Source organism: Cherax quadricarinatus, chromosome 81 (genome assembly GCF_038502225.1).
Source record: "Cherax quadricarinatus isolate ZL_2023a chromosome 81, ASM3850222v1, whole genome shotgun sequence".
Classification (NCBI taxonomy): Eukaryota; Metazoa; Arthropoda; class Malacostraca; order Decapoda; family Parastacidae; genus Cherax; species Cherax quadricarinatus.
Window position 1 is genome coordinate 11,601,528 of NC_091372.1, and position 23,285 is coordinate 11,624,812.

At 38.0% G+C, this 23,285-nt stretch overlaps 1 protein-coding gene across 3 annotated transcripts; it reads right to left on the bottom strand.

The window, feature by feature from the left end:
- Window positions 1-807: 807 nt before the first annotated feature.
- Window positions 808-19,402, bottom strand: LOC128699801 (malate synthase-like). Of its 3 annotated transcripts, none has more exons than XM_070102419.1 (12): window positions 19,248-19,402; window positions 17,960-18,107; window positions 17,222-17,431; window positions 16,672-16,746; window positions 15,259-15,561; window positions 14,230-14,416; window positions 10,829-10,969; window positions 9,921-10,074; window positions 8,177-8,285; window positions 5,751-5,838; window positions 5,139-5,302; window positions 808-3,206 (listed from the first exon to the last, which is right to left on the bottom strand). In XM_070102419.1, exons 2-12 carry the CDS (start codon window positions 18,062-18,064, stop codon window positions 2,955-2,957), a joined length of 1,788 nt encoding a protein of 595 aa, XP_069958520.1. In that variant the 5' UTR covers window positions 18,065-18,107; window positions 19,248-19,402; the 3' UTR covers window positions 808-2,954. The 3 variants fall into 3 exon arrangements, with proteins under 3 accessions (XP_069958520.1, XP_069958519.1, XP_069958521.1); XM_070102418.1 differs by having other exon boundaries at window positions 19,256-19,401; XM_070102420.1 differs by lacking the exon at window positions 19,248-19,402 and adding an exon at window positions 18,905-19,169.
- Between the last annotated feature and the right edge of the window lie 3,883 nt (window positions 19,403-23,285).

Genomic DNA, 23,285 nt, shown 5'->3' on the forward strand with positions numbered 1-23,285 from the left:
TTTTTTTCAACAAGTCGGCCGTCTCCCACCAGGGCAGCGTGACCCAAAAAGAAAGAAAGAACTTTCGTAATCGTTCACATTACCTGTCCTCTGAGAAAACTTCCCCTCAGTCCACCTGTTGCACTGCTCCTGATAAAACAGAGATATGTGAAAGATCATCTGCAGTGGCTTGTCTTGCATTGTTTTGATTGCCTCTGAAACTGTTGCATGTAGTTTATTTTAATCCCTATTTTGGGGATTAAATTTATTATATTCACAGGGAAGTGCTAAGCCCATACAACCCCTAGTGAATATTATTATTATAATCAAGGGGCAAGCACTAAACCCATAGGATTACACAGCGCTTGTGGGGGGATGTGGAAGATATTCAGGTTTAATTCAGGGAACTGGAACATAGATCCAATTCCCTAGATCAAGAGCCCCTCACCAGCATCAAGGAACCTTCCTTGAGAGGTACCCGTAGGGAATAGGGAAGCAACCAGTATCAATAGAAGTGGAAGACAGGTCCAATACCCTGGATGAAGAGCCCCTCCACCAGCAACAAGGTCCCCCTTCACCTCACATTTGACATGAGACAATGGAAATAATAGTACATATAGTAATTTGAACTCCCAGTGTTCATCAAGACGAACTTTTTTTATTATCGAGGGGTATCACTAAACCCGTAGGGGTCATACAACGCCTGGCTGAGTCCAAGGAAGGGCACTACAGCTTCAATTCCTTGGACCAAGACTTTTTTCACTGCCATCAAGGTACCTCCCTTGAAGGATACAGATTATCTTAAAACATGTAAAAATAAAACTAGTCTTTTTTCTTCAAATTTTATTTACCATAATAATGTACAATATTTTTCTCCTTACATAAACTTTCAACTCTTTACCTCAGATAATGTGTATATCTGAAACTATGTATTGTGCCAAAACAAAAGCATTCACATTGCTAAACTCACAACTAGTATTTAGTCACTTAACCATAATACCAACTTACCTCATAATTTTGTAATATTTTAAACTTAAAGATTTAATCTAAGTCTGCCCGAAATGCCTAGCCATGCTAGGTGTTCTAGTGGTACACTCTGTAATTATTATTTTACTACATGTAAACCACACAATAACCAAATTCTGTAAACCCAGCATTGTAATCCTTATAGAGAATAAACTTTGAATTTTGAATCTGGGCATCTGGACTCCTTCAGAGTGCAGACACTGTACTTCCCACCTCCAGGACTCAAGTCTGGCTAACCAGTTTCCCTGAAACCTTTCACAAAATGTTACTTTGCTTACACATATATATCATGTGGTTCTTCATCCTTAAATAGCCAAAATATTGATCGTAAGTGTTCAAAAAACTTAAATGATACAGACTAAACAAGCTCAGATTTGTGATCGTCACATCAAAGATAGCTAAAAACAAGCAATTTGGTTTTTGAACTGGATAAGAAGTTAAATAACAAAAAGGCACAATACCATGACTGAAACGATACACAAATAACCCGCACATAAAAGAGAGAAGCTTACGACGACGTTTCGGTCCGACTTGGACCATTTACAAAGTCACACTGGACTGAAACGTCGTTGTAAGCTTCTCTCTTTTATGTGCGGGTTATTTGTGTAAGAAGTTAAAATTTGTTGACTTTTCATTTTAACATACCAGCCATTTTCCACTGAGGTAGGGCAACCCAGAAAAAAAAAAAAAAGGGGGAAATATTCACCATCATTCATTCAACTGCTGTCTTGCCAGAAGTGTGTTGACATCAGAGTTTAAATGACACTCCAAACTGCAATACCCCCTCCTTCAGAGTGCAGGATCTATATTCCCACCTCCAAGACTCAAGTCCATTTAACTTTCCCTAAATTCATTAAGAAATATTACCTTGCTCACACTCTAACAGCAAACTGCAAATATCACTCAGTTCATTCCTGCATTTATTAAAAAATATAAACAGTACACCATTACACCAAATATAATTGGCAAAAATAAGGTAATAATGTCATTATTAGTACATACATCTGTAAATTCTCACATTACAAGAGACAGTTGAGATACTATAAGATTATATTATTAAGTAAACTCTTGACTTAAGAGATTAATAGAGGAGGGCAGGAAGGGGGAAGAGTTGAGATTGTTTAGCTGTGATTGTAACATTAGTTGACAATTCTATAACAAATGGACTTTATCCACTGTTTCTGAATCCATTGACCTGGTGGATTTTCACCCATATTTCTCAAGTCCATTAAATCGGGACTCGTTAAATTGAGGGTTTACTGAGAATAAATTCTTTGCATTGTTACTTAGCACCACCTTTGTTACTTGCCTCAGTATCTCATTATCATTTTAAATACAGTGGAACCTCTGTATGCGACCTTAATTTATTCCAGAAGGCTGTTCAAGTGCCGCTCCGTTCGAGTATCAAACAAGTTCTTCCCAACCAATTTTCTGTTTGGTTGGATGTTATCACTAATCGTTGTAGGCCCCATGGTGGCTTATTTATACAAATAATACAAAAAAAACACCAAAATATACGAAGAAACATGAAATAGTTTACAGTGAAGTTCTGACAGGTCGTATTTGTTTGGTTGAGAGCTGAGTTTCATTCGAATAGGGAGCTGATCGTATACCGAGGTTCCACTGTACTCAGGTACAGGGAAATTTATACTTAAAAAATGAATAATAAGTGATTTTATAATGGTAGTTAAACTAATGAAACTCTTCTCAGTTCTCATGTTTTTAGGATGACACTGTTATGAAGCGATTACCTTGCTTTTTTTTTTTTTTGCAATAACAACCCAAACTGATCCTAAATTGAGCAGTAGTAGAAACAATCATACTGGAAGGTGATTTTAATAAACCAATAAGGCTAACAAAAACAATTTAAATTTCACATCTGGCTTTGAGAAGAGATTTCTACCTGAATGTTTCTTCCAATAACATAATAAGGTGTGATAAAGGCTTTCCTATTCTAACAGTTTCTTCTGATAACTTAAGAAGGTATGATCAAGGTTCAAATATGTTGTTAGAAACTCAGGGAAGTCTCTCTTAGTTACAACCTCTTCAAATATATTAGCAGAAGTCCATAATCGTTCCTTGTCGCAGAGTGACTTCACACATACAGAGTCGCTTGAAGTAATGACAGAAGATAAGAAATCTTTAATCAGCTTCTGTACAAGACTTCTGCTGATGACATCACCACTTTCTTCTAGTCTTACCTGAAAGGTAAAAAAGTCATGATTTCTGAAACATTTACACAAAAAATCATTAAGAATAAAAAAAATAAAAACTACAGTATATGGTAACAATTTGACTAGTAAGCATGGTATGTATATTGGTTTCCACAAACTTTAACCATGGTAGTTTCAACTCCTTAACATGTTCAGTCTCAACTCCTTAACATGTTCAGTCTCAACTCCTTAACATGTTCAGTCTCAACTCCTTAACATGTTCAGTCTCAACTCCTTAACATGTTCAGTCTCAACTCCTTAACATGCTCAGTCTCAACTCCTTAACATGTTCAGTCTCAACTCCTTAACATGCTCAGTCTCAACTCCTTAACATGTTCAGTCTCAACTCCTTAACATGTTCAGTTTCAACTCCTTAACATGTTCAGTCTCAACTCCTTAACATGTTCAGTTTCAACTCCTTAACATGCTCAGTCTCAACTCCTTAACATGTTCAGTCTCAACTCCTTAACATGCTCAGTCTCAACTCCTTAACATGTTCAGTTTCAACTCCTTAACATGTTCAGTCTCAACTCCTTAACATGTTCAGTTTCAACTCCTTAACATGTTCAGTCTCAACTCCTTAACATGTTCAGTCTCAACTCCTTAACATGCTCAGTCTCAACTCCTTAACATGTTCAGTCTCAACTCCTTAACATGTTCAGTTTCAACTCCTTAACATGTTCAGTCTCAACTCCTTAACATGTTCAGTTTCAACTCCTTAACATGCTCAGTCTCAACTCCTTAACATGTTCAGTCTCAACTCCTTAATATGCTCAGTCTCAACTCCTTAACATGTTCAGTCTCAACTCCTTAACATGTTCAGTCTCAACTCCTTAACATATTCAGTCTCAACTCCTTAACATATTCAGTCTCAACTCCTTAACATGTTCAGTCTATACTACACAGATTACCTGCATATAGGAGAAAGAAACTTATGATGATGTTTCAGTCTAACTTGGACTATTAACTACACAAAGACGTCACAAGTACAGCAGGTTAAGTTCTGGGCTACTGCTGTAAAGTAAAAACTGCTTTAAAGGAAATCATAGCCTTTTTCACTTTCAAAAGCATATAAAATCCTGATAACATGTTTACACTATCAGATATTAAGTGAGCAATATAGCTAGGCCTAAAAAATGCATATACATGTACAGTGGACCCCCGCATAACGATTACCTCCGAATGCGACCAATTATGTAAGTGTATTTATGTAAGTGCGTTTGTACGTGTATGTTTGGGGGTCTGAAATGGACTAATCTACTTCACAATATTCCTTATGGGAATAAATTCGGTCAGTACTGGCACCTGAACATACTTACGGAGTGAAAAAATATCGTTAACCGGGGGTCCACTGTATATGGTACACACATTACTTAAATTAAAATATTTTTGTCCTTAGTTTATAGTACATGGTGAATATATTTATTGTGGGAGATATGAATAAGTGAAGAATGGGTATAACTGGAAATCACTGCATTAGTGAAATGCTGTAAAGTGCAGCACTTTAAAGCGTGGCCTGCCAGTATATGTGGGTTTTTTGTGTATAACTCCAGTCACGGTACTGTGTCTTTTTGTTCTTTATATTCAGTTTTTCCGTGTTTCTGCTATTCTTCTTGTTCCTCTCAACACCATTAAGAATTTCAACTGTCCACTGAAGATTGTCCTGCATCTCTATATAATCAGAAGTTACTTGGCATACAAATACAGATACGAATTTTATTTCTTTTCAAAGGTTACAATGTGTGATTTACATTTTATAAAGTGTTGTAAAGTACAAAGAAAGCCACTAACATGCCTGAGAATTTTGGGCAGGTTAATCAATTCTTACAGACTACTTAACACTAGACACAGGTTATGGAGTGGTAAATTTTTATTATTATTTTACATTCTTACAATAGTGCATGAGACCTACAGACTCACCCTGTGTCTGATCCACTGCCATACTTGTGATCGAGAAATCTCTGCTGTGGCCGAGTCTTCAACTGCTGCTTTATATACATAATGACCTCTGCCTTGCAACCAGGCATCAATAAAGAGGATACCCACAGCAACATTGTGCTTCAGGCCTTCTAAAGTAACACCACCTGTAATCAACAAAACATGAATTTATAAAGTATGTTTATAGAAAAGTGTGAAGGAAAAAGTAAGAGCAGAATAGAGAAAATCAGCTCTAATATACATTATTTAGGTAAGCATACTGGTCAGAGAGCCCAACGTACGTCTGAGGCGTCAGTAAACGAGTACGTACACCGCTAACTGAGGAAAGGCTATATTACACCTATAGGTCTAGAATGTGAAAGCCATGATATGAAATTTAGCTGAAGGAAGCTGAAATGAAATGATGTCAAATAACAGCTGGTAGCTTGTACAATGAAGTTTGTAAAACAAAAAAACTAAATAGTTTACATGACATCCACTACCACACGAAGGTACAGCTCCAGTGGAAGAAGTAATCAAAGGTAAACAAAATTGTTTTATACAAAGCAGTGAAAACTTTTATTTCAATTCTTTATTACATTCATTTCTCCTTACCTGATGGCATTTGTAAGAGGTCTTCAGCAGTGACCTGTACATCCTCTCGTTTTCTGTGAATCTGGTTAATATCCACATTAGCCATGACCTAAAAAATATTATTTAATCAACATTACAAAAAATTAAGTGAGAAAATGTATCAAATGCCCAATAAAACAATTCATTATTACAAAAGAAGCACAGAATTCTATAAGTGCAGTTTTTTAACTCCCACCAAGGCAGGGTGACCTGCAAAAGAAACACTTTCACCATCATTCACACCATCGCACAGGCACGCAGATACAACAGTTTAGATGTCACTCTAAGAAGCAAATATCCCAAACCTTTCCTTTAAAGTGCAGGCACTATACATCCCACCTCCAGGACTCAAGTCTGGCTAACTGGTTTCCCTGAATCCCTTCACAAAATATTAACCTGTTCAAACTCCAACAGCTCGTCAAGGTTCCAAAAACCATTCATCTTCACTCACTCCTACTTAACACACTCACACATGCCTGCTGTATGTCCACACCCCTTGCACACAAAACAAAATACTTAAAAACACATTCACCATTACTTGCTCTCTAGGACTGTCTAATATTTAAACATTGCAGAAAAACATTTCATATACTAATTTTTCCTTTTACCATCTAAATAAAGCACCAATTATTTTTTCTGTCCTGGACTTATTTACCTTCCATTAACAATAAACTCTGCTTCATACAATGACGTTACATCCTAAAATCATACAACTTTTTCTTTGTTGTTAAGTCAAAGAGTTACTACAGCCCAGCGATGGCATCAGAAGTTTTATATAGGAGGGACATAGTAATAATAATAATAATAATAATAATAATTTTATATCAGCATGATACAATGTTTGTACAGAGACAGGTGACATTTAGGTGTACATGCTGAAAGACTCTTTTCATGCAGAGTACAGTGGACCCCCGCTTAACGATCACCTCCCAATGCAACCAATTATGTAAGTGTATTTATGTAAGTGCGTTTGTACGTGTATGTTTGGGGGTCTGAAATGGACTAATCTACTTCACAATATTCCTTATGGGAACAAATTCGGTCAGTACTGGCACCTGAACATACTTCTGGAATGAAAAAATATCGTTAACCAGGGGTGCACTGTATTTCAGTGTCATTCTGCTTGGAAGAGGGGGCTAAATGCCTTCTCTTAAAGCATTTTTATTATTATTATCATTATTTTTTTATTTTTACTTACCAGATTGGTTCTTTCCCACTAAGGTAGGGTGGCCCAAATAAGAAAAATTTTCATCATCATTCACTCCATCAGCGTCTTGCCAGAGGCACACTTACACTAGTTATAAAACTGAAACATTAACACCCCTCATTATTATTATTATTTTTATTTTTATTACATATTATTACATATATTGGCAGTTTGGAGGGATATGTTGTGTATTTTTATACGTACAGTGGACCCCCGGTTAACGATATTTTTTCACTCCAGAAGTATGTTCAGGTGCCAGTACTGACCGAATTTGTTCCCATAAGGAATATTGTGAAGTAGATTAGTCCATTTCAGACCCCCAAACATACACGTACAAACGCACTTACATAAATACACTTACATAATTGGTCGCATTTGGAGGTGATCATTATGCGGGGGTCCACTGTACATGCTTCTAAACTGTTGTATTCTGAGCACCTCTGCAAAAGCAGTGATAATGTGTGAGTGTGGTGAAAGTGTTGAATGATGATGAAAGTATTTTCTTTTTGGGGATTTTTTTTTTTTTTTTTTGGGTCACCCTGCCTCGGTGGGAGACGGCCGACTTGTTGAAAAAAAAAAAAATTTTTAAAATCACTTACGTATTATTATTATTATTATTTTGAGCTTTTGTTGACTCATGGAATTTTTGAGGGCACTTCAGCCCCCCTTTTGGTGCTGCCCCTGCTACAGCCCTGGAACTGCGTATATGTTCCTTAGAGCCGAGTCCCTTTGAGGCGAGGGAAAACTACCTTCGAGTTAAACTTAGACGACTGTCTCACATTTAAGCTTGTGCGAAGCCAACTGCTTTTCCATGGAGTTACAAACAGGTACACACATATTAGACATCAATAAAAGGATATTGCAGTTCAGAGTCACCTGACTTATGTTTCTGCTCTTCTGGAAACACACTACAGAACAAGCATGAGTGATTCAGTGATGGTGTATGTGTTTCCTTTGTTTTGGCTCACCCTGCCCTGGTCAAAACCAGCTAATGTATTAATGATTTGTTTCCAATCGTAATAACACGATTGGAAACAAATCACAGTACGGGAAGAGTTAGAACCCATGGCAAGTGGGTTCTAACCTCACCTGTACCATGATTTGTTCCCAAGGTATGGGTGAGGTTAGAATCCATGGCAAGTGGGTTCTAACCTCATCCATACTGTGGTTCATTTCAATGTATGTATTAATAAAAATTTACCTTTTTCATTATTGGGACTAAACGTGTATCATAGACCATGAAGCCATCAGCACCAGCCAATATTTCATGTGATTTTGCCTCTGTAATTTTGGCTATGACAGTCTGGTCCCTGAGGAAACAATACATGAATGTAAAGCAGAAAAAATATGGGTGTTAGTTACCTTACACCTGCTGTCACTGTTCATCTTGCAGTAAGTAGCTACCTGGGTGTTAGTCACCTTACATTTGCTGTCACTGTTCACCTAGCAGTAAGTAGCTACCTGGATGTTAGTTACCTTACACCTGCTGTCACTGTTCATCTTGCAGTAAGTAGCTACCTGGGTGTTAGTCACCTTACATCTGCTGTCACTGTTCACCTAGCAGTAGGTAGCTACCTGGGTGTTAGTCACCTTACACCTGCTGTCACTGTACACCTAGCAGTAAGTAGCTACCTGGGCATTAGTCACTTTACATCTGCTGTCACTGTTCACCTAGCAGTAAGTAGCTACCTGGGTGTTAGTCACCTTACATCTGCTGTCACTGTTCACCTAGCAGTAAGTAGCTACCTGGGTGTTAGTCACTTTACATCTGCTGTCACTGTTCACCTAGCAGTCAGTAGGTACCTGGGTGTTAGTCACCTTACACAAGAGGCAAATGTTATTGAACGACACAACATTAAGGCTGATAACTATTCATGGCTTTTGTATGCATTAGAGCTGAAGGGGTTGAACTCCAGCACTGGAGGCCTGACAGATATGGTATGTATACTGTAGGCATTACAGTACAATATGTATGTATATATACATAAATGTCTTGCTTTTAAGTCAGGGTAGTTAAGCAAATCAAATTTTTGTAAAAATGTTTTCCTTAGATTTTTGAATAGACTGATATAATTATGAGAATTAACATGTTAGGCCATTTTTTAATACTGCAAAAGAAACCAACTTAGGAACCTGATCTAGCCCTGCTAGAATCTACATAATACATAATATAGCTCATTCCTCCAAAACTTAACAAGGGGTAACCTAACTTTAGTTAATATGTATTAAATTTTGAACGAAATGTATTAATTTTTGCCTCAGTGGGAAACGGCCAACATGTTAAAAAAATATATATGTACAGCCTCTCCTCACTTAGCAGCGTACTCGTTAACCAATGACTCAGACTTATGACAGGCTCTCTGACCAGTGTGCATACCTAAATAATGTACGTATATTAGAGCTGATTTCCTCTGGCCTGGTGGTTAAAGCTCCCGCTTCACACACGGAGGGCCCGGGTTCGATTCCCGGCGGGTGGAAACATTTCGACACGTTTCCTTACACCTGTTGTCCTGTTCACCTAGCAGCAAATAGGTACCTGGGTGTTAGTCGACTGGTGTGGGTCGCATCCTGGGGGACGAGATTAAGGACCCCAATGGAAATAAGTTAGACAGTCCTCGATGACGCACTGACTTTCTTGGGTTATCCTGGGTGGCTAACCCTCCGGGGTTAAAAATCCGAATGAAATCTTATCTTATCTTATCTTACATTAAAAAATATACCAGAAATGTTATAAATGGTGCAAAAGTGACATTAAGACAATATCAAAGATGGTTGACACAAACCCACTACCGTTACAGTATGCTCCTCACTTAGCGATGAATTTGTTTACTGATGTGGCCTTAGGAATGGAACTCCGTCGTTAAATGAGGAGAGGCTGTATATGCAAACTAACACGTATGCTTTTCTTTGTCGTCCAAAATATAAGACCACTAGCAAAGACTTACCAAGAATCTAGGATGGTAGCGGCCATACCACCAGTAGCGTGAGCCCCTCGTTTGTGACAAGTATGAATGACCAAGTCCATGTACTTACGCAGAAAGTGCCGTTGCATGTTAACATACTTATTACGATCTGGTAGAACAAAATCACTCCTATGTCCTAGTTAAGGAAATATTAAATGACGAGATTTATTCAGTTATACCATAAAAAAATATCATATTTTCTGGCACATGAGGTATGCCCCCCCCCCCCAAAAAAAAAAAAAATTCTTGGAACATCAGCCTGCGCCATATATGCTCAAGGTCAGGGGTCAAGTGTAGGCCTACTTTGGGTTACGCTTCAGCGTAAAGTAAAACGGTCATTAGCCCTTAAATACAGCAACTGATTTACCATTATGATATGTCTGTCATGCATGTTATATGCCAGAAAATATAGTAAATAATATACAAGGTGCTAATATTTAAAAATCAATACCACAAAAAGTAACAATTCATCAGCTTGTTCTCTTTCTATTTGCCACCATTTCATTTGTATGGTTACTTTATTCTGAAGTACAAATATTTTGGGAGCTGATTTTTAAAAATAGAGTACCTTAAAAGACACAGATTGATAGACAGATATAGATAGATAAGAGAAAAAAAGATTGAAAATAATGATGCTAAACCCTAACTCAATGTCTATAAGGAAGGACACCATCCCAAAATTCATAATAAATATTAACGTAATCTTCAATCTCATTTTTTTCATTTATCTAACAGATAATCTCTAGGGAAGTTGGATTTAATTAGTACACTATCTACTTTAAAACAAGTTACTGATAAACAAAACAATATCGATAAAAATACACAACAACCAGAAATTTGTCATCGGTTACTAATACACAACAAACAGAACTTTGTCGTCAGTTACTTACCAAACTTGTTAACAAAAGAAGCTGAGTAATCCCAAATACCACAGTTTAGACCCAGTGAATGGTTACGTAGTTCATACAGTATTTCCTCCATCTCAAATGATGCTAAAATATTTTCAATTAGCACACAGGCCTTGATTGAACCTGAAATACAGAAGATGCAAAATCAATTGTCATTACAATAGTAAGAGGCCATTAGCTTTCAATATAGTTGCATAAAGCCTACACTCTGAAAGAGGAGTGGGGGATAGTTGTAGTTTTTGAGCTGTAGTATCAGCATCCTTCTGGCAAGACAGTGATGGAGTGAGGGATGGTGAAAGTGTTTCTTCTTTTCTGGGTCACCCTACCTTGGTGGGAGATGGCTAAGTTTAACCCTTCCATTTTTCATGTTATTTTTCCTGTTATTTGAAGTGTCCTCGGTGATTCTGAAAAGCTTTTGCAAGCCATTTTCCCATTTTCTTGCAAGTCACTTTGAGTTCCTTTTTTTTTCACAGAAATTGTGAATTTTCATCATGGTATGACCACTGCTGCATGTTATTATTATTATAATGGAAAGCACCATACCAGTCAGGGTTATTCAGCACTACATGGAAAACCTAAAAGATGGGGAAGAGATAGAAGTGTGAGAAGGAAACCGGCAGTACGAAATGGAAGGAAAGGGAAAACTGAAGTTAATGGAGTACACTGAAGGCAGATAAGAAATGGCAAGAGGGAGGGATGATGGAAAGAAGGAATGAAGGAAGGTAAGAAGGAAGGAATGAAGGAAAGAAGGTAGTAGTAGTAGTGGCAATAAGTTACAGCAAATAAAGTATTAATTTCCTAGCTCATTAAATTTTTCATTACGGTAATTTACAAGTAACTGAAAATATACTTGTACTGTTTTTCATTATGTTTATTAATAATTCCAGGAATGATGGCCCCCCACAGCAGTCTCAAACTAGGCCTAATAAATTGGCAAGGAAACAATACAGGAATACAAACTACCAAGAAACACAGGAAAATACAGAAGTGTATAGTAAATTTAAATTTGTAAGAGTTACATAACATCTTACATGTTCATGAGACAGAAAGATTTACCTGTCAACTTACATGTTCATGAGACAGAAAGATTTACCTGTCAACTTACATGTTCATGTGACAGAAAGATTTACCTGTCAACTTACATGTTCATGAGACAGAAAGATTTACCTGTCAACTTACATGTTCATGAGACAGAAAGATTTACCTGTCATCTTACATGTTCATGAGACAGAAAGATTTACCTGTCATCTTACATGTTCATGAGACAGAAAGATTTACCTGTCAACTTACATGTTCATGAGACAGAAAGATTTACCTGTCAACTTACATGTTCATGTGACAGAAAGATTTAACTGTCATCTTACATGTTCATGAGACAGAAAGATTTAACTGTCAACTTACATGTTCATGTGACAGAAAGATTTAACTGTCAACTTACATGTTCATGAGACAGAAAGATTTAACTGTCAACTTACATGTTCATGTGACAGAAAGATTTACCTGTCAACTTACATGTTCATGTGACAGAAAGATTTACCTGTCAACTTACATGTTCATGAGACAGAAAGATTTACCTGTCAACTTACATGTTCATGTGACAGAAAGATTTACCTGTCAACTTACATAAAGATTTACCTGTCAACTTACATAATCATGAGACAGAAAGATTTACCTGTCAACTTACATAAAGATTTACCTGTCAACTTACATAATCATGAGACAAAGATTTACCTGTCAACTTACATAAAGATTTACCTGTCAACTTACATAATCATGAGACAGAAAGATTTACCTGTCAACTTACATGTTCATGAGACAGGAAGATTTACCTGTCAACTTACATGTTCATGAGACAGGAAGATTTACCTGTCAACTTACATGTTCATGAGACAGGAAGATTTACCTGTCAACTTACATGTTGAACATTAAAATGGTATAAAATACCGACAGGTTGTTAGGTAAGACACATATGCAACAGTTAGGTATCTTTATTTCGAAATGTTTCGCCTACACAGTAGGCTTCTTCAGTCGAGTACAGAAAAGTTGATAGAAGCAGAAGATACTTGAAGACGATGTAATCAGTCCATCACCCTTAAAGTTTTGAGGTGGTCAGTCCCTCAGTCTGGAGAAGAGCATTGTTCCGTTGTCTGAAACAATATGAAGTTGAAGTGACAGGATGGAGCCTTATATAGTGCCAGGAGGTGAGACGTAGGTTGCTTTGGGAGGGCAGGTCCCTCTCAAACCCAGCCGTTCTCACTGTCAGACACTGCAACACAAGGGTATCTTGGTACAGACCATCAACTTCGACAACCTCTACTAGTGAGAACGGCTGGGTTTGAGAGGGACCTGCCCTCCCAAAGCAACCTACGTCTCACCTCCTGGCACTATATAAGGCTCCATCCTATCACTTCAACTTCATATTGTTTCAGACAACGGAACAATGCTCTTCTCCAGACTGAGGGACTGACCACCTCAAAACTTTAAGGGTGATGGACTGATTACATCGTCTTCAAGTATCTTCTGCTTCTATCAACTTTTCTGTACTCGACTGAAGAAGCCTACTGTGTAGGCGAAACGTTTCGAAATAAAGATACCTAACTGTTGCATATGTGTCTTACCTAACAACTTACATGTTCATGAGACAGGAAGATTTACCTGTCATCTTACATGTTCATGAGACAGAAAGATTTACCCGTCATCTTACATGTTCATGAGACAGAAAGATTTACCTGTCATCTTACATGTTCATGAGACAGAAAGATTTACCTGTCAACTTACATGTTCATGAGACAGAAAGATTTACCTGTCATCTTACATAATCATGAGACAGAAAAAAAACACCAGCAATCTTACCAGAGTATTTTTGATTCTCCGACATACTGTCACCATATTCATGGGAAGGTGATAAACCTCTTCATGCTGGGGAAAATACATGAGATACCATGACTTAGACCATGATGTCAAAAATTCTACATGACAGAGGAAACTTGCTTAACAAAACATATTAATACACAATGAACTATGACACAGAAAAGATAGACATACATGCAATGTAGGGTACTGTATTTTCCAGCATATAAAATGCACGAGCATATAAGACGATGTTTCCAAGCAGTTGTAACATAACGTTAGTAAACAAATGCTAAAGCATAACCCAAAGACTACCCATGACCCTGACCTTAAGCATATAAGGTGCAGGGTGATTTTCCAAGACTTTTTGTGGAAAAGAATACACGTTATATGTCGGAAAACATGGTATGTGAGGCTCACTATGCATTACATGTCTTTATACCCGATTGTCAGCGTGCTGCCTCAGCCACTATGGACACCATTCATGTACAACATGGTATGGATACATGAAAAGATACAATAATGGTACAAACCTTGAGGAATATTCAGTTTTTCTTGAGTCCAACAAAATATATTATTCCAAACTCTAGCCTCATTAGCTCCCTCAAGTTTGGAGAGGTAAAAGAAAGGGCCACTCTTGGCGGTGAGTAGACGTGAAGCACAGTGAAACATGAGGAGTCCAAAGTCAAAAAGAGGCCCTGGCACTTCCTTACCATCAACCTGAAATACTCTCTCCTGTAATGCCCAAAATGCTCGTGCATGCTCTGCCCTAAATGTTCATGCATGATAATGGCTTTCTTTGTGCTTAACAATACTTTATTACACATAAACTATAGTTGTATAGTACACAAAGAAATAAAAATTTTGATTTTGATTTTGAATACCTGCTCCTCTCTAACTGTAGTGTTGTTTTAGTTAAAGTTAACTTTTTTTTTTACATACAGTTTATTATTCACTTTAAATAGAAATCTAAAAGAAGGAGAGAAGTGAAAGTTTTTAAGAAAAAACAACAAAGGATTAAAACTATAATACAGAATTGTAAAATTTATTACAGTTGTGGTTAAGTTGCTAACAAAAAGCAACACAATTAACTTTTGTACTGCTTTAAAGATTCAAATTTAATATCAATGTAAGATAATTTAGATTCTGCTTAGTGTATCCAAAATATAACAATTCACACCACTCACACACTGCAGATGAAACTAAGGAATATTTTCAGATGGATCCTTATCATGTAGTAATTTGGTAATAGTTCAGGACGAACTGAAACATCATCTAGTTTCATCTCCAACTTGGGGGTAAGTTGTGAATATCTACATTAGTTTTTGTATGAGAATAGGCATAAAAGTGCAAATCAACATTTATGAAGGGATTCATGAAATCAATCAGCAGGAAGTACAGTGCCTGCACACTAAAGGAGGTGTGGGGATGATGCAGCTCAGAGGGGCTATCTAAATTGTGATGCTAGTGTGTTTCTGGCAAGACAGTAATTAAATAAATGATGGTGGGAGATGATTGGTATGTTAAAAAATTCCATATTTTAACAAAACTACTCTACTTACAAGAAGATTGTGTTCAATCATGTTCCAGGCACGAGGACGTAACATTAAGACTGGTACTTGGCTTATGTCTCCCACTCCAGGGATGAGACCAAACACAGCTTTACAAACATTGTTAAGTCCTCGGAGTTGGGCACGCCAAGTAGGACAGTGACCATCATCAAAGTCAGTTTGTATACCATTGACATCACACTGTAATGCCTCTATAAACTTGTCAGTGTTAGCAGGTGATACATCCCCCAGGTCAAGTTTACGACACGTAAGTCTCTCTGGTACTGGATCCACTCTCCAATTAGTCTCCTGTACCTGAAATTAATAACTAATTTAAGTCATACATATGAAGCGACTGTGATTCAGGTAGGTCAGCTTGCTTGGATTTTTTGGGGGAGATGATTGTAGTAAACTTTAAACTGAAAAACACAAAAAAAAATTCTGCAAGAAGCCAAAAACTGATAATATTCCTTATTGTGTTGTGTCTATCTCATTTCACTTTTATATTTACTGCCCTCTCACTGAAGCACTGCTTCCTTAAGTCCGAGATTGGATAGGTGCTCAATTACCATCAGTGTGTCACTGTCCTAAAATCATCCCTAGCAGAAACTGTTTTTTAACACCCTATGAATTCTCCAAAATTCTTTGAATGTTGTAATCATATCAAGTTTTATTTTGCATTCTTCCAGGGATGAGAGAGTTATTTCTTTGGCTTCATCTTGAATTTGACTGGGTAACTCCAGGTAAACTCTCCAGGCAAGGGTTCCACACTAGTGCTATTTACTCAAGAACTGAAGAGTGAAACAAAGAAGGTTGGTTCACTGTAATGTATGGTAATATACAACCTATTCTCACTTTGTAACATTTATTTTTTTTTTTTAACAAGTTGGCCGTCTCCCACCGAGGCAGGGTGACCCAAAAAGAAAGAAAATCCCCAAAAAGAAAATACTTTCATCATCATTCAACACTTTCACCACACTCACACATAATCACTGTTTTTGCAGAGGTGCTCAGAACACAACAGTTTAGAAGTATATACGTATAAAGATACACAATATATCCCTCCAAACTGCCAATATACATATTCTTACAAAATTCCTAAGAGCACTTTCTAAACATTGCCTGTGATTAGAAAAAACTAGTTTATGTATAAAAGGTTAAGTTAGAGAGGCATACATAAGCCTAAAAAATGTTTTTTAACTGCTAATAAGCAAATAAAAGCACAGCTGGAAGGCATCTTAGTAAGTCCAAGCAATGTTCAAATAAGTACACATATAAAAAAGATGTGAGAATGACTTGCAATATAAATCCAAAATTTTATCAGTTAGCTGGTAAGTAATGAGAAAGAAGTTTTGATTTCTTACAAGAGCACAACATAAGATATGCAAATATAATATATACATAAAAATGGAATGTCTTCTTTACCTTGTAATTTGCAAAGTTTGGAAGATTGCCAGTAATATCCAGCTCTACCTTTCGCCTCAGGCGTTCTTTCATCATCTGTAAAAATATCATGACACTGCAACATAACATCAGAATGAATACCTTTCAATACTCTTTTATTATTAGTGTTCTCAGTAGGAAAACTGACCAATTTTGCAATTAATAAATTCTTTAGGCAACTAAATCTTGTTAACGAGTATGGTATTTCCACTCCACATGTTGTATAATAAAAAGTCACCCTTATTCACACTATCACTGTTTTGCCAGAGGCATTATCTAGATTTGGTTCTCCAGTCAGTGAAATTAACATAAGAACATAAGAAAGGAGGACCACTGCAGCTGGCCTGTTGGCCCATACTTGGCAGGTCCTTTTCAATCCATCCCACTAACAAAACCTTTAAGAACATAAGAATTTAAGAGAGATGGAGAAAAACCCATGACGGAGGAAGACAATGGTAAGATATTGATAACAAATGAACGAACACAAGACTACCGCTACAGTGTGTACATGAAACACACTACAGTAACTTACTAGGTCAACTTGAGTATTAAACTCTCTAGTGAGGTCAGCTACAAATCTGACAGCCTTTGGAGTAAGCAGTGTGGTATACTCTTCCGTCATTCCTTCTGGTGGCGGTTCCACTTCCACATCACTCACACCTATCTGAGCCAAGTCTGCCTGGAGTGCTTCCACTAGACCATCTTGCCTAGAGGAAGCATTGAAGGGAATGTTCTTCCTGCACTGAAAGGATTGATATTTATGTGTATTACCTGCTTAAAAGTACATAGTACACATAAGTGTTATATTATTTCCAAAGTTTCACATGTTGAAAGAGATAATAAAAAAGCTTTGTAGGATTTACCAGTAGCATACAACTTTAAATATTAAAACTCCAGGTAACAGATATTCACCTTAAATAATTCCTATTTAAGAAATCAAAGTACAGTACTGTATTCAGAACTGCCAATGACTTCTAAAATTTTCAAAAATCTTTCAGATAGTGTAGGCTCACTAAAAAGTGTTACATTGAATACAGTTTGGGTTTGTTGGATACAGCGTTGCTTGTACTAAACATAGGTCAGCTGTTTCTATAGCCTTATGCCTTTAAGCTGCTTTGAAGCACATTAAACATCACCTTCAAAGTGGCGTTTTGACAGAAAATTAAAATTAAAAAATGCAACATTAAGGACGATAGTTATAACTATACACTAAATTAACAAGAACTACTAAATACTGAAAAATATTTTAAGCCATAAAATAAATACTTACATTTTTAGAAATGGTAATGACATTTCGATTTGTGCTGGAGTGCAAACCTAAATGGTTTCTGATCACCTGCATACGATCTTGCACTCTCATATTAGCCATTGCCATATTTCTCTTGTGATTTTTTAAGACTTTCAATATCTGGTGTTTTCTGTAATATTAAAGTGAGTTTATATTTTAAAAATATATGAGCATAGTTTCTCATATAAGCCAAACTTCATATCTATTTTATACTAAGCTTTATTAAGGACATTTAATATATATATATGATTTTACAGAGTCTTTTATGTCACTGAAATCTGTACTTTAAAGTATTTTTTTGAATACTGAACACACATGCTAAACTTAATAACACAAGCACATACACTGTAAATACATTAACATAAGTACACTGTAAATATATTAACACATATATAGGTAGACAAATACTGGCTATTTTTCATAACTTTTATAATCAGTCTTCAAACATCATCTTAGGATGTTTAGAATCTATATATATATATATATATATATATATATATATATATATATATATATATATATATATATATACATGTATATATATGTCCATATAAGACACATAATATAGGGACCCAGCTGAAAATACTGTATAGTATTTCTGTTCAAGACTTTTTGGGATTTTTTAAGTTAAGTCATTATAATGGGTCAATATATGCGATTTGTGATACAAATATGAATACAAACTTAAGTACATGTTAAGCAGGATATCTATAAGCTGCTTACCTAAATTACTATTATTTTTGTGGGGGAAATGCATTATTACTGTAATCATACCTAAGCGCTAAACCCACAAGGGTCACACAGCAATGGGGGAAGTGCAATACTCGTGAAGATAAGTATATTCTCCAGTTTCTAATTTGGGAAGTTTTCTGAACGTCTTATCCCATAGGAACACAAGAGATAAATAAACGTATTTATTTAATATACTTATATTTTGATGAATTTCTTTGTCATGACGACGATGTGTATTGTGGAGTCATGATGATGTGTTATTATAGTGGCGATAATATGTATATTAGGTGCTACCACCAACTATCTTGATTTTTACTTGCTTAAAGTGGATATTTTTTAAAAGGCAGTTGTATTTGTCCATGTATTTCCGATATCTTCAAAATAATTCCGATATTTCTGCTTGTGTGGAAATGTCCAGAACCACAATGGAAATAAGTCCCTTTCTGACTTTTTCTGGGTTATGTCAGGTAATTTACACTATGTATGATAACTGTACTTATATGTACCTGCCCCTGAAATACCTTACTTACTTACTTACATACTTACTTAGAGGTTGCTGATAAGTTACTGCTGATATCTGGCGCCAGAGTGATAATGTTTACATGTTCGTGCAACACAAGTGTCCGAATGTCGGCAACTCTGACTTGGAATGATTTCTACAATGCAAAGTGAACGTTTTACCTTTAAATAAGCTATACTAACAAAGAAAATTGAAAAATTAACGATGTAGCTGCTAGATCTGATGTATTGTTACTATAAATCAATTTAAAAATAATTACATTATAATGGCTTGAAGTCAACATATCGGAATAATTTATAGTGACGTCATGACTACACCTGTTACCGGGATGAGCGGCCATCTTGGTTATTTGTAAACATATCCACATGTACAAACTTTATTTATGAAATAACTTAAAGACTCTTTCTTTTATTTACCTTTCAATGAAATAAAACCAACAGGCATGAAGTCAAGTTATATTTAAATAGCGGCAAAGATTCATATGAAATGGATGAAGCTGTTTATATCAGATGTCAGCTGACTTTCCAGTATAAGATATCCTGATATTACCTATTTGGTATGTTCACCTTGTCCACATATATATATATATATATATATATATATATATATATATATATATATATATATATATATATATATATATATATATATATAGAGAGAGAGAGAGAGAGAGAGAGAGTGACAGACCCGCACTGCGCTATTTTCAGAAAACTTCCCCTCCTTCAGTTGCAGCCTTGAAACATAGCATAGCTCCTGATGACGCACTGACAAGTGTGAAAGTACATATATATATATACATATATATATATATATACATATATATATATATATATATACATATATATATATATACATATATATATATTATTGTAACCACGAATAAGTGGTAACGATCAATAACAACACTGTGACTAGACAAGGACTTGAACCCATGTTGTTTTGGCCCGCCTCATGGTGAGCGAAAACCACATGACGCTCTAACCCACAGGACCACCAAATTCTACAATAATCACGCACCCAGCAGAGCTAGGTGTTTTACCGTAATCCGAGGACAAACGGTAGTGTGGGTGCCTCTCAGTTAATTTCATTCATGATGCAGAATCGTCTCGACTCAGTCATGGAATTTATAACTCAAACACTAAGGACTGATCTTGGATTCCCTCCCGAACTTAATTTTATATTCTCTTTTGGTTTTCCATTATTCCCATTTTTATTTCTCTTAAATTTCCACGTTAAAATACTTTCAGTATACCTGGAGAATGTTCCGGGGGTCAGCGCCCCCCGGCCCGGTGTTTCGGGGGTCAGCGCCCCCGGCCTGGTGTTTCGGGGGTCAGCGCCCCCCGGCCCGGTGTTTCGGGGGTCAGCTCCCCCCGGCCCGGTGTTCCGGGGGTCAGCGCCCCCCGGCCCGGTGTTCCGGGGGTCAGCGTCCCCCGGCCCGGTGTTCCGGGGGTCAGCGCCCCCCGGCCCGGTCAGTCTGGTCAGTCCTGAAATATGTGGTAACACTGAGCGCGTTTCCTGACACCTGTTGTCATTTTTCACCTAGCAGTAAGTAGGTACCTGGGTGTTAATCACCTTACAACTGCTGTTCCTGTTTACCTAGCAGTAAGCAGGTATCTGTGAGTCACCTGACACCTGCTCTCCCCGCTCACCTATCAGTATGTACCTTGGCGTTAGCCACCTTACACCTGCTGTCACTTATCACCTAGCAGTAAGCTGGTACCTGTGTGTTATTCACTTTACACCTGCTGTCCCCGTTCACCTAGCAGTAAGTAGGTACCTAGGTGTTAGTACGGGTAGCATCCTGGAGTACAAGATTAAGGACAACAATGGATATAAGTTAGACAGTCCTCGATGACACACTGACTGTCTTGGGTTATCCGGTGTGGCTAACCCCCCTGGTTTAAAAAACCCCAACAACATATTATCTCCTGTGTTAGCGTACCTGGCTCACAATCCAGGGGACCCGGGATCAAACCCTCAACGAGGAGAAACGTATAGAGTAAGTCTCCTAACACCTGTTGCCCGTGTTACCTTGTTATAAATAGATAGCTGGGAAATTAGTCAACTGATGTGGGTGGCATCCTGGGGAAGGTCATGAACAAGGCAACAATGAAAGTAAGCCACACTGCTTGGCTTTACTGGGTTATCCAGTAAGCCACACTGCTTGGCTTTACTGGGTTATCCAGTAAGCCACACTGCTTGGCATTACTGGGTTATCCAGTAAGCCACACTGCTTGGCTTTACTGGGTTATCCAGTAAGCCACACTGCTTGGCTTTACTGGGTTATCCAGTAAGCCACACTGCTTGGCTTTACTGGGCTATCCAGTAAGTCACACTGCTTGGCTTTACTGGGTTATCCAGTAAGCCACACTGCTTGGCTTTACTGGGTTATCCAGTAAGCCACACTGCTTGGCTTTACTGGGTTATCCAGTAAGTCACACTGCTTGGCTTTACTGGGTTATCCAGTAAGTCACACTGCTTGGCTTTACTGGGCTATCCAGTAAGCCACACTGCTTGGTTTTACTGGGTTATCCAGTAAGCCACACTGCTTGGCTTTACTGGGCTATCCAGTAAGCCACACTGCTTGGCTTTACTGGGTTATCCAGTAAGCCACACTGCTTGGCTTTACTGGGCTATCCAGTAAGCCACACTGCTTGGCTTTACTGGGTTATCCAGTAAGTCACACTGCTTGGCTTTACTGGGTTATCCAGTAAGTCACACTGCTTGGCTTTACTGGGTTATCCAGTAAGTCACACTGCTTGGCTTTACTGGGTTATCCAGTAAGTCACACTGCTTGGCTTTACTGGGTTATCCTGTAAGTCACACTTCATTAAGTTTGTATTAGGGAAGTGTTGTTCCCACTACCTGACCACTCAGAAGTGTTGTTCCCACTACCTGACCACTCAGAAGTGTTGTTCCCACTACCTGACCACTCAGAAGTGTTGTTCCCACTACCTGACCACTTAGAAGTGTTGTTCCCACTACCTGACCACTCAGAAGTGTTGTTCCCACTACCTGACCACTCAGAAGTGTTGTTCCCACTACCTGACCACCCAGAAGTGTTGTTCCCACTACCTGACCACTCAGAAGTGTTGTTCCCACTACCTGACCACTCAGAAGTGTTGTTCCCACTACCTGACCACTCAGAAGTGTTGTTCCCACTACCTGACCACTCAGAAGTGTTGTTCCCACTACCTGACCACTCAGAAGTGTTGTTCCCACTACCTGACCACTCAGAAGTGTTGTTCCCACTACCTGACCACTCAGAAGTGTTGTTCCCACTACCTGACCACTCAGAAGTGTTGTTCCCACTACCTGACCACTCAGAAGTGTTGTTCCCACTACCTGACCACTCAGAAGTGTTGTTCCCACTACCTGACCACTCAGAAGTGTTGTTCCCACTACCTGGCCACTCAGAAGTGTTGTTCCCACTACCTGGCCACCCAGAAGTGTTGTTCCCACTACCTGACCACTCAGAAGTGTTGTTCCCACTACCTGACCACTCAGAAGTGTTGTTCCCACTACCTGACCACTCAGAAGTGTTGTTCCCACTACCTGACCACTCAGAAGTGTTGTTCCCACTACCTGACCACTCAGAAGTGTTGTTCCCACTACCTGACCACTCAGAAGTGTTGTTCCTACTACCTGGCCACTCAGAAGTGTTGTTCCCACTACCTGACCACTCAGAAGTGTTGTTCCTACTACCTGACCACTCAGAAGTGTTGTTCCCACTACCTGGCCACTCAGAAGTGTTGTTCCCACTACCTGGCCACTCACAAGTGTTGTTCCCACTACCTGACCACTCAGAAGTGTTGTTCCCACTACCTGACCACTCAGAAGTGTTGTTCCCACTACCTGACCACTCAGAAGTGTTGTTCCCACTACCTGACCACTCAGAAGTGTTGTTCCCACTACCTGACCACTCAGAAGTGTTGTTCCCACTACCTGACCACTCAGAAGTGTTGTTCCCACTACCTGACCACTCAGAAGTGTTGTTCCCACTACCTGACCACTCAGAAGTGTTGTTCCCACTACCTGACCACTCAGAAGTGTTGT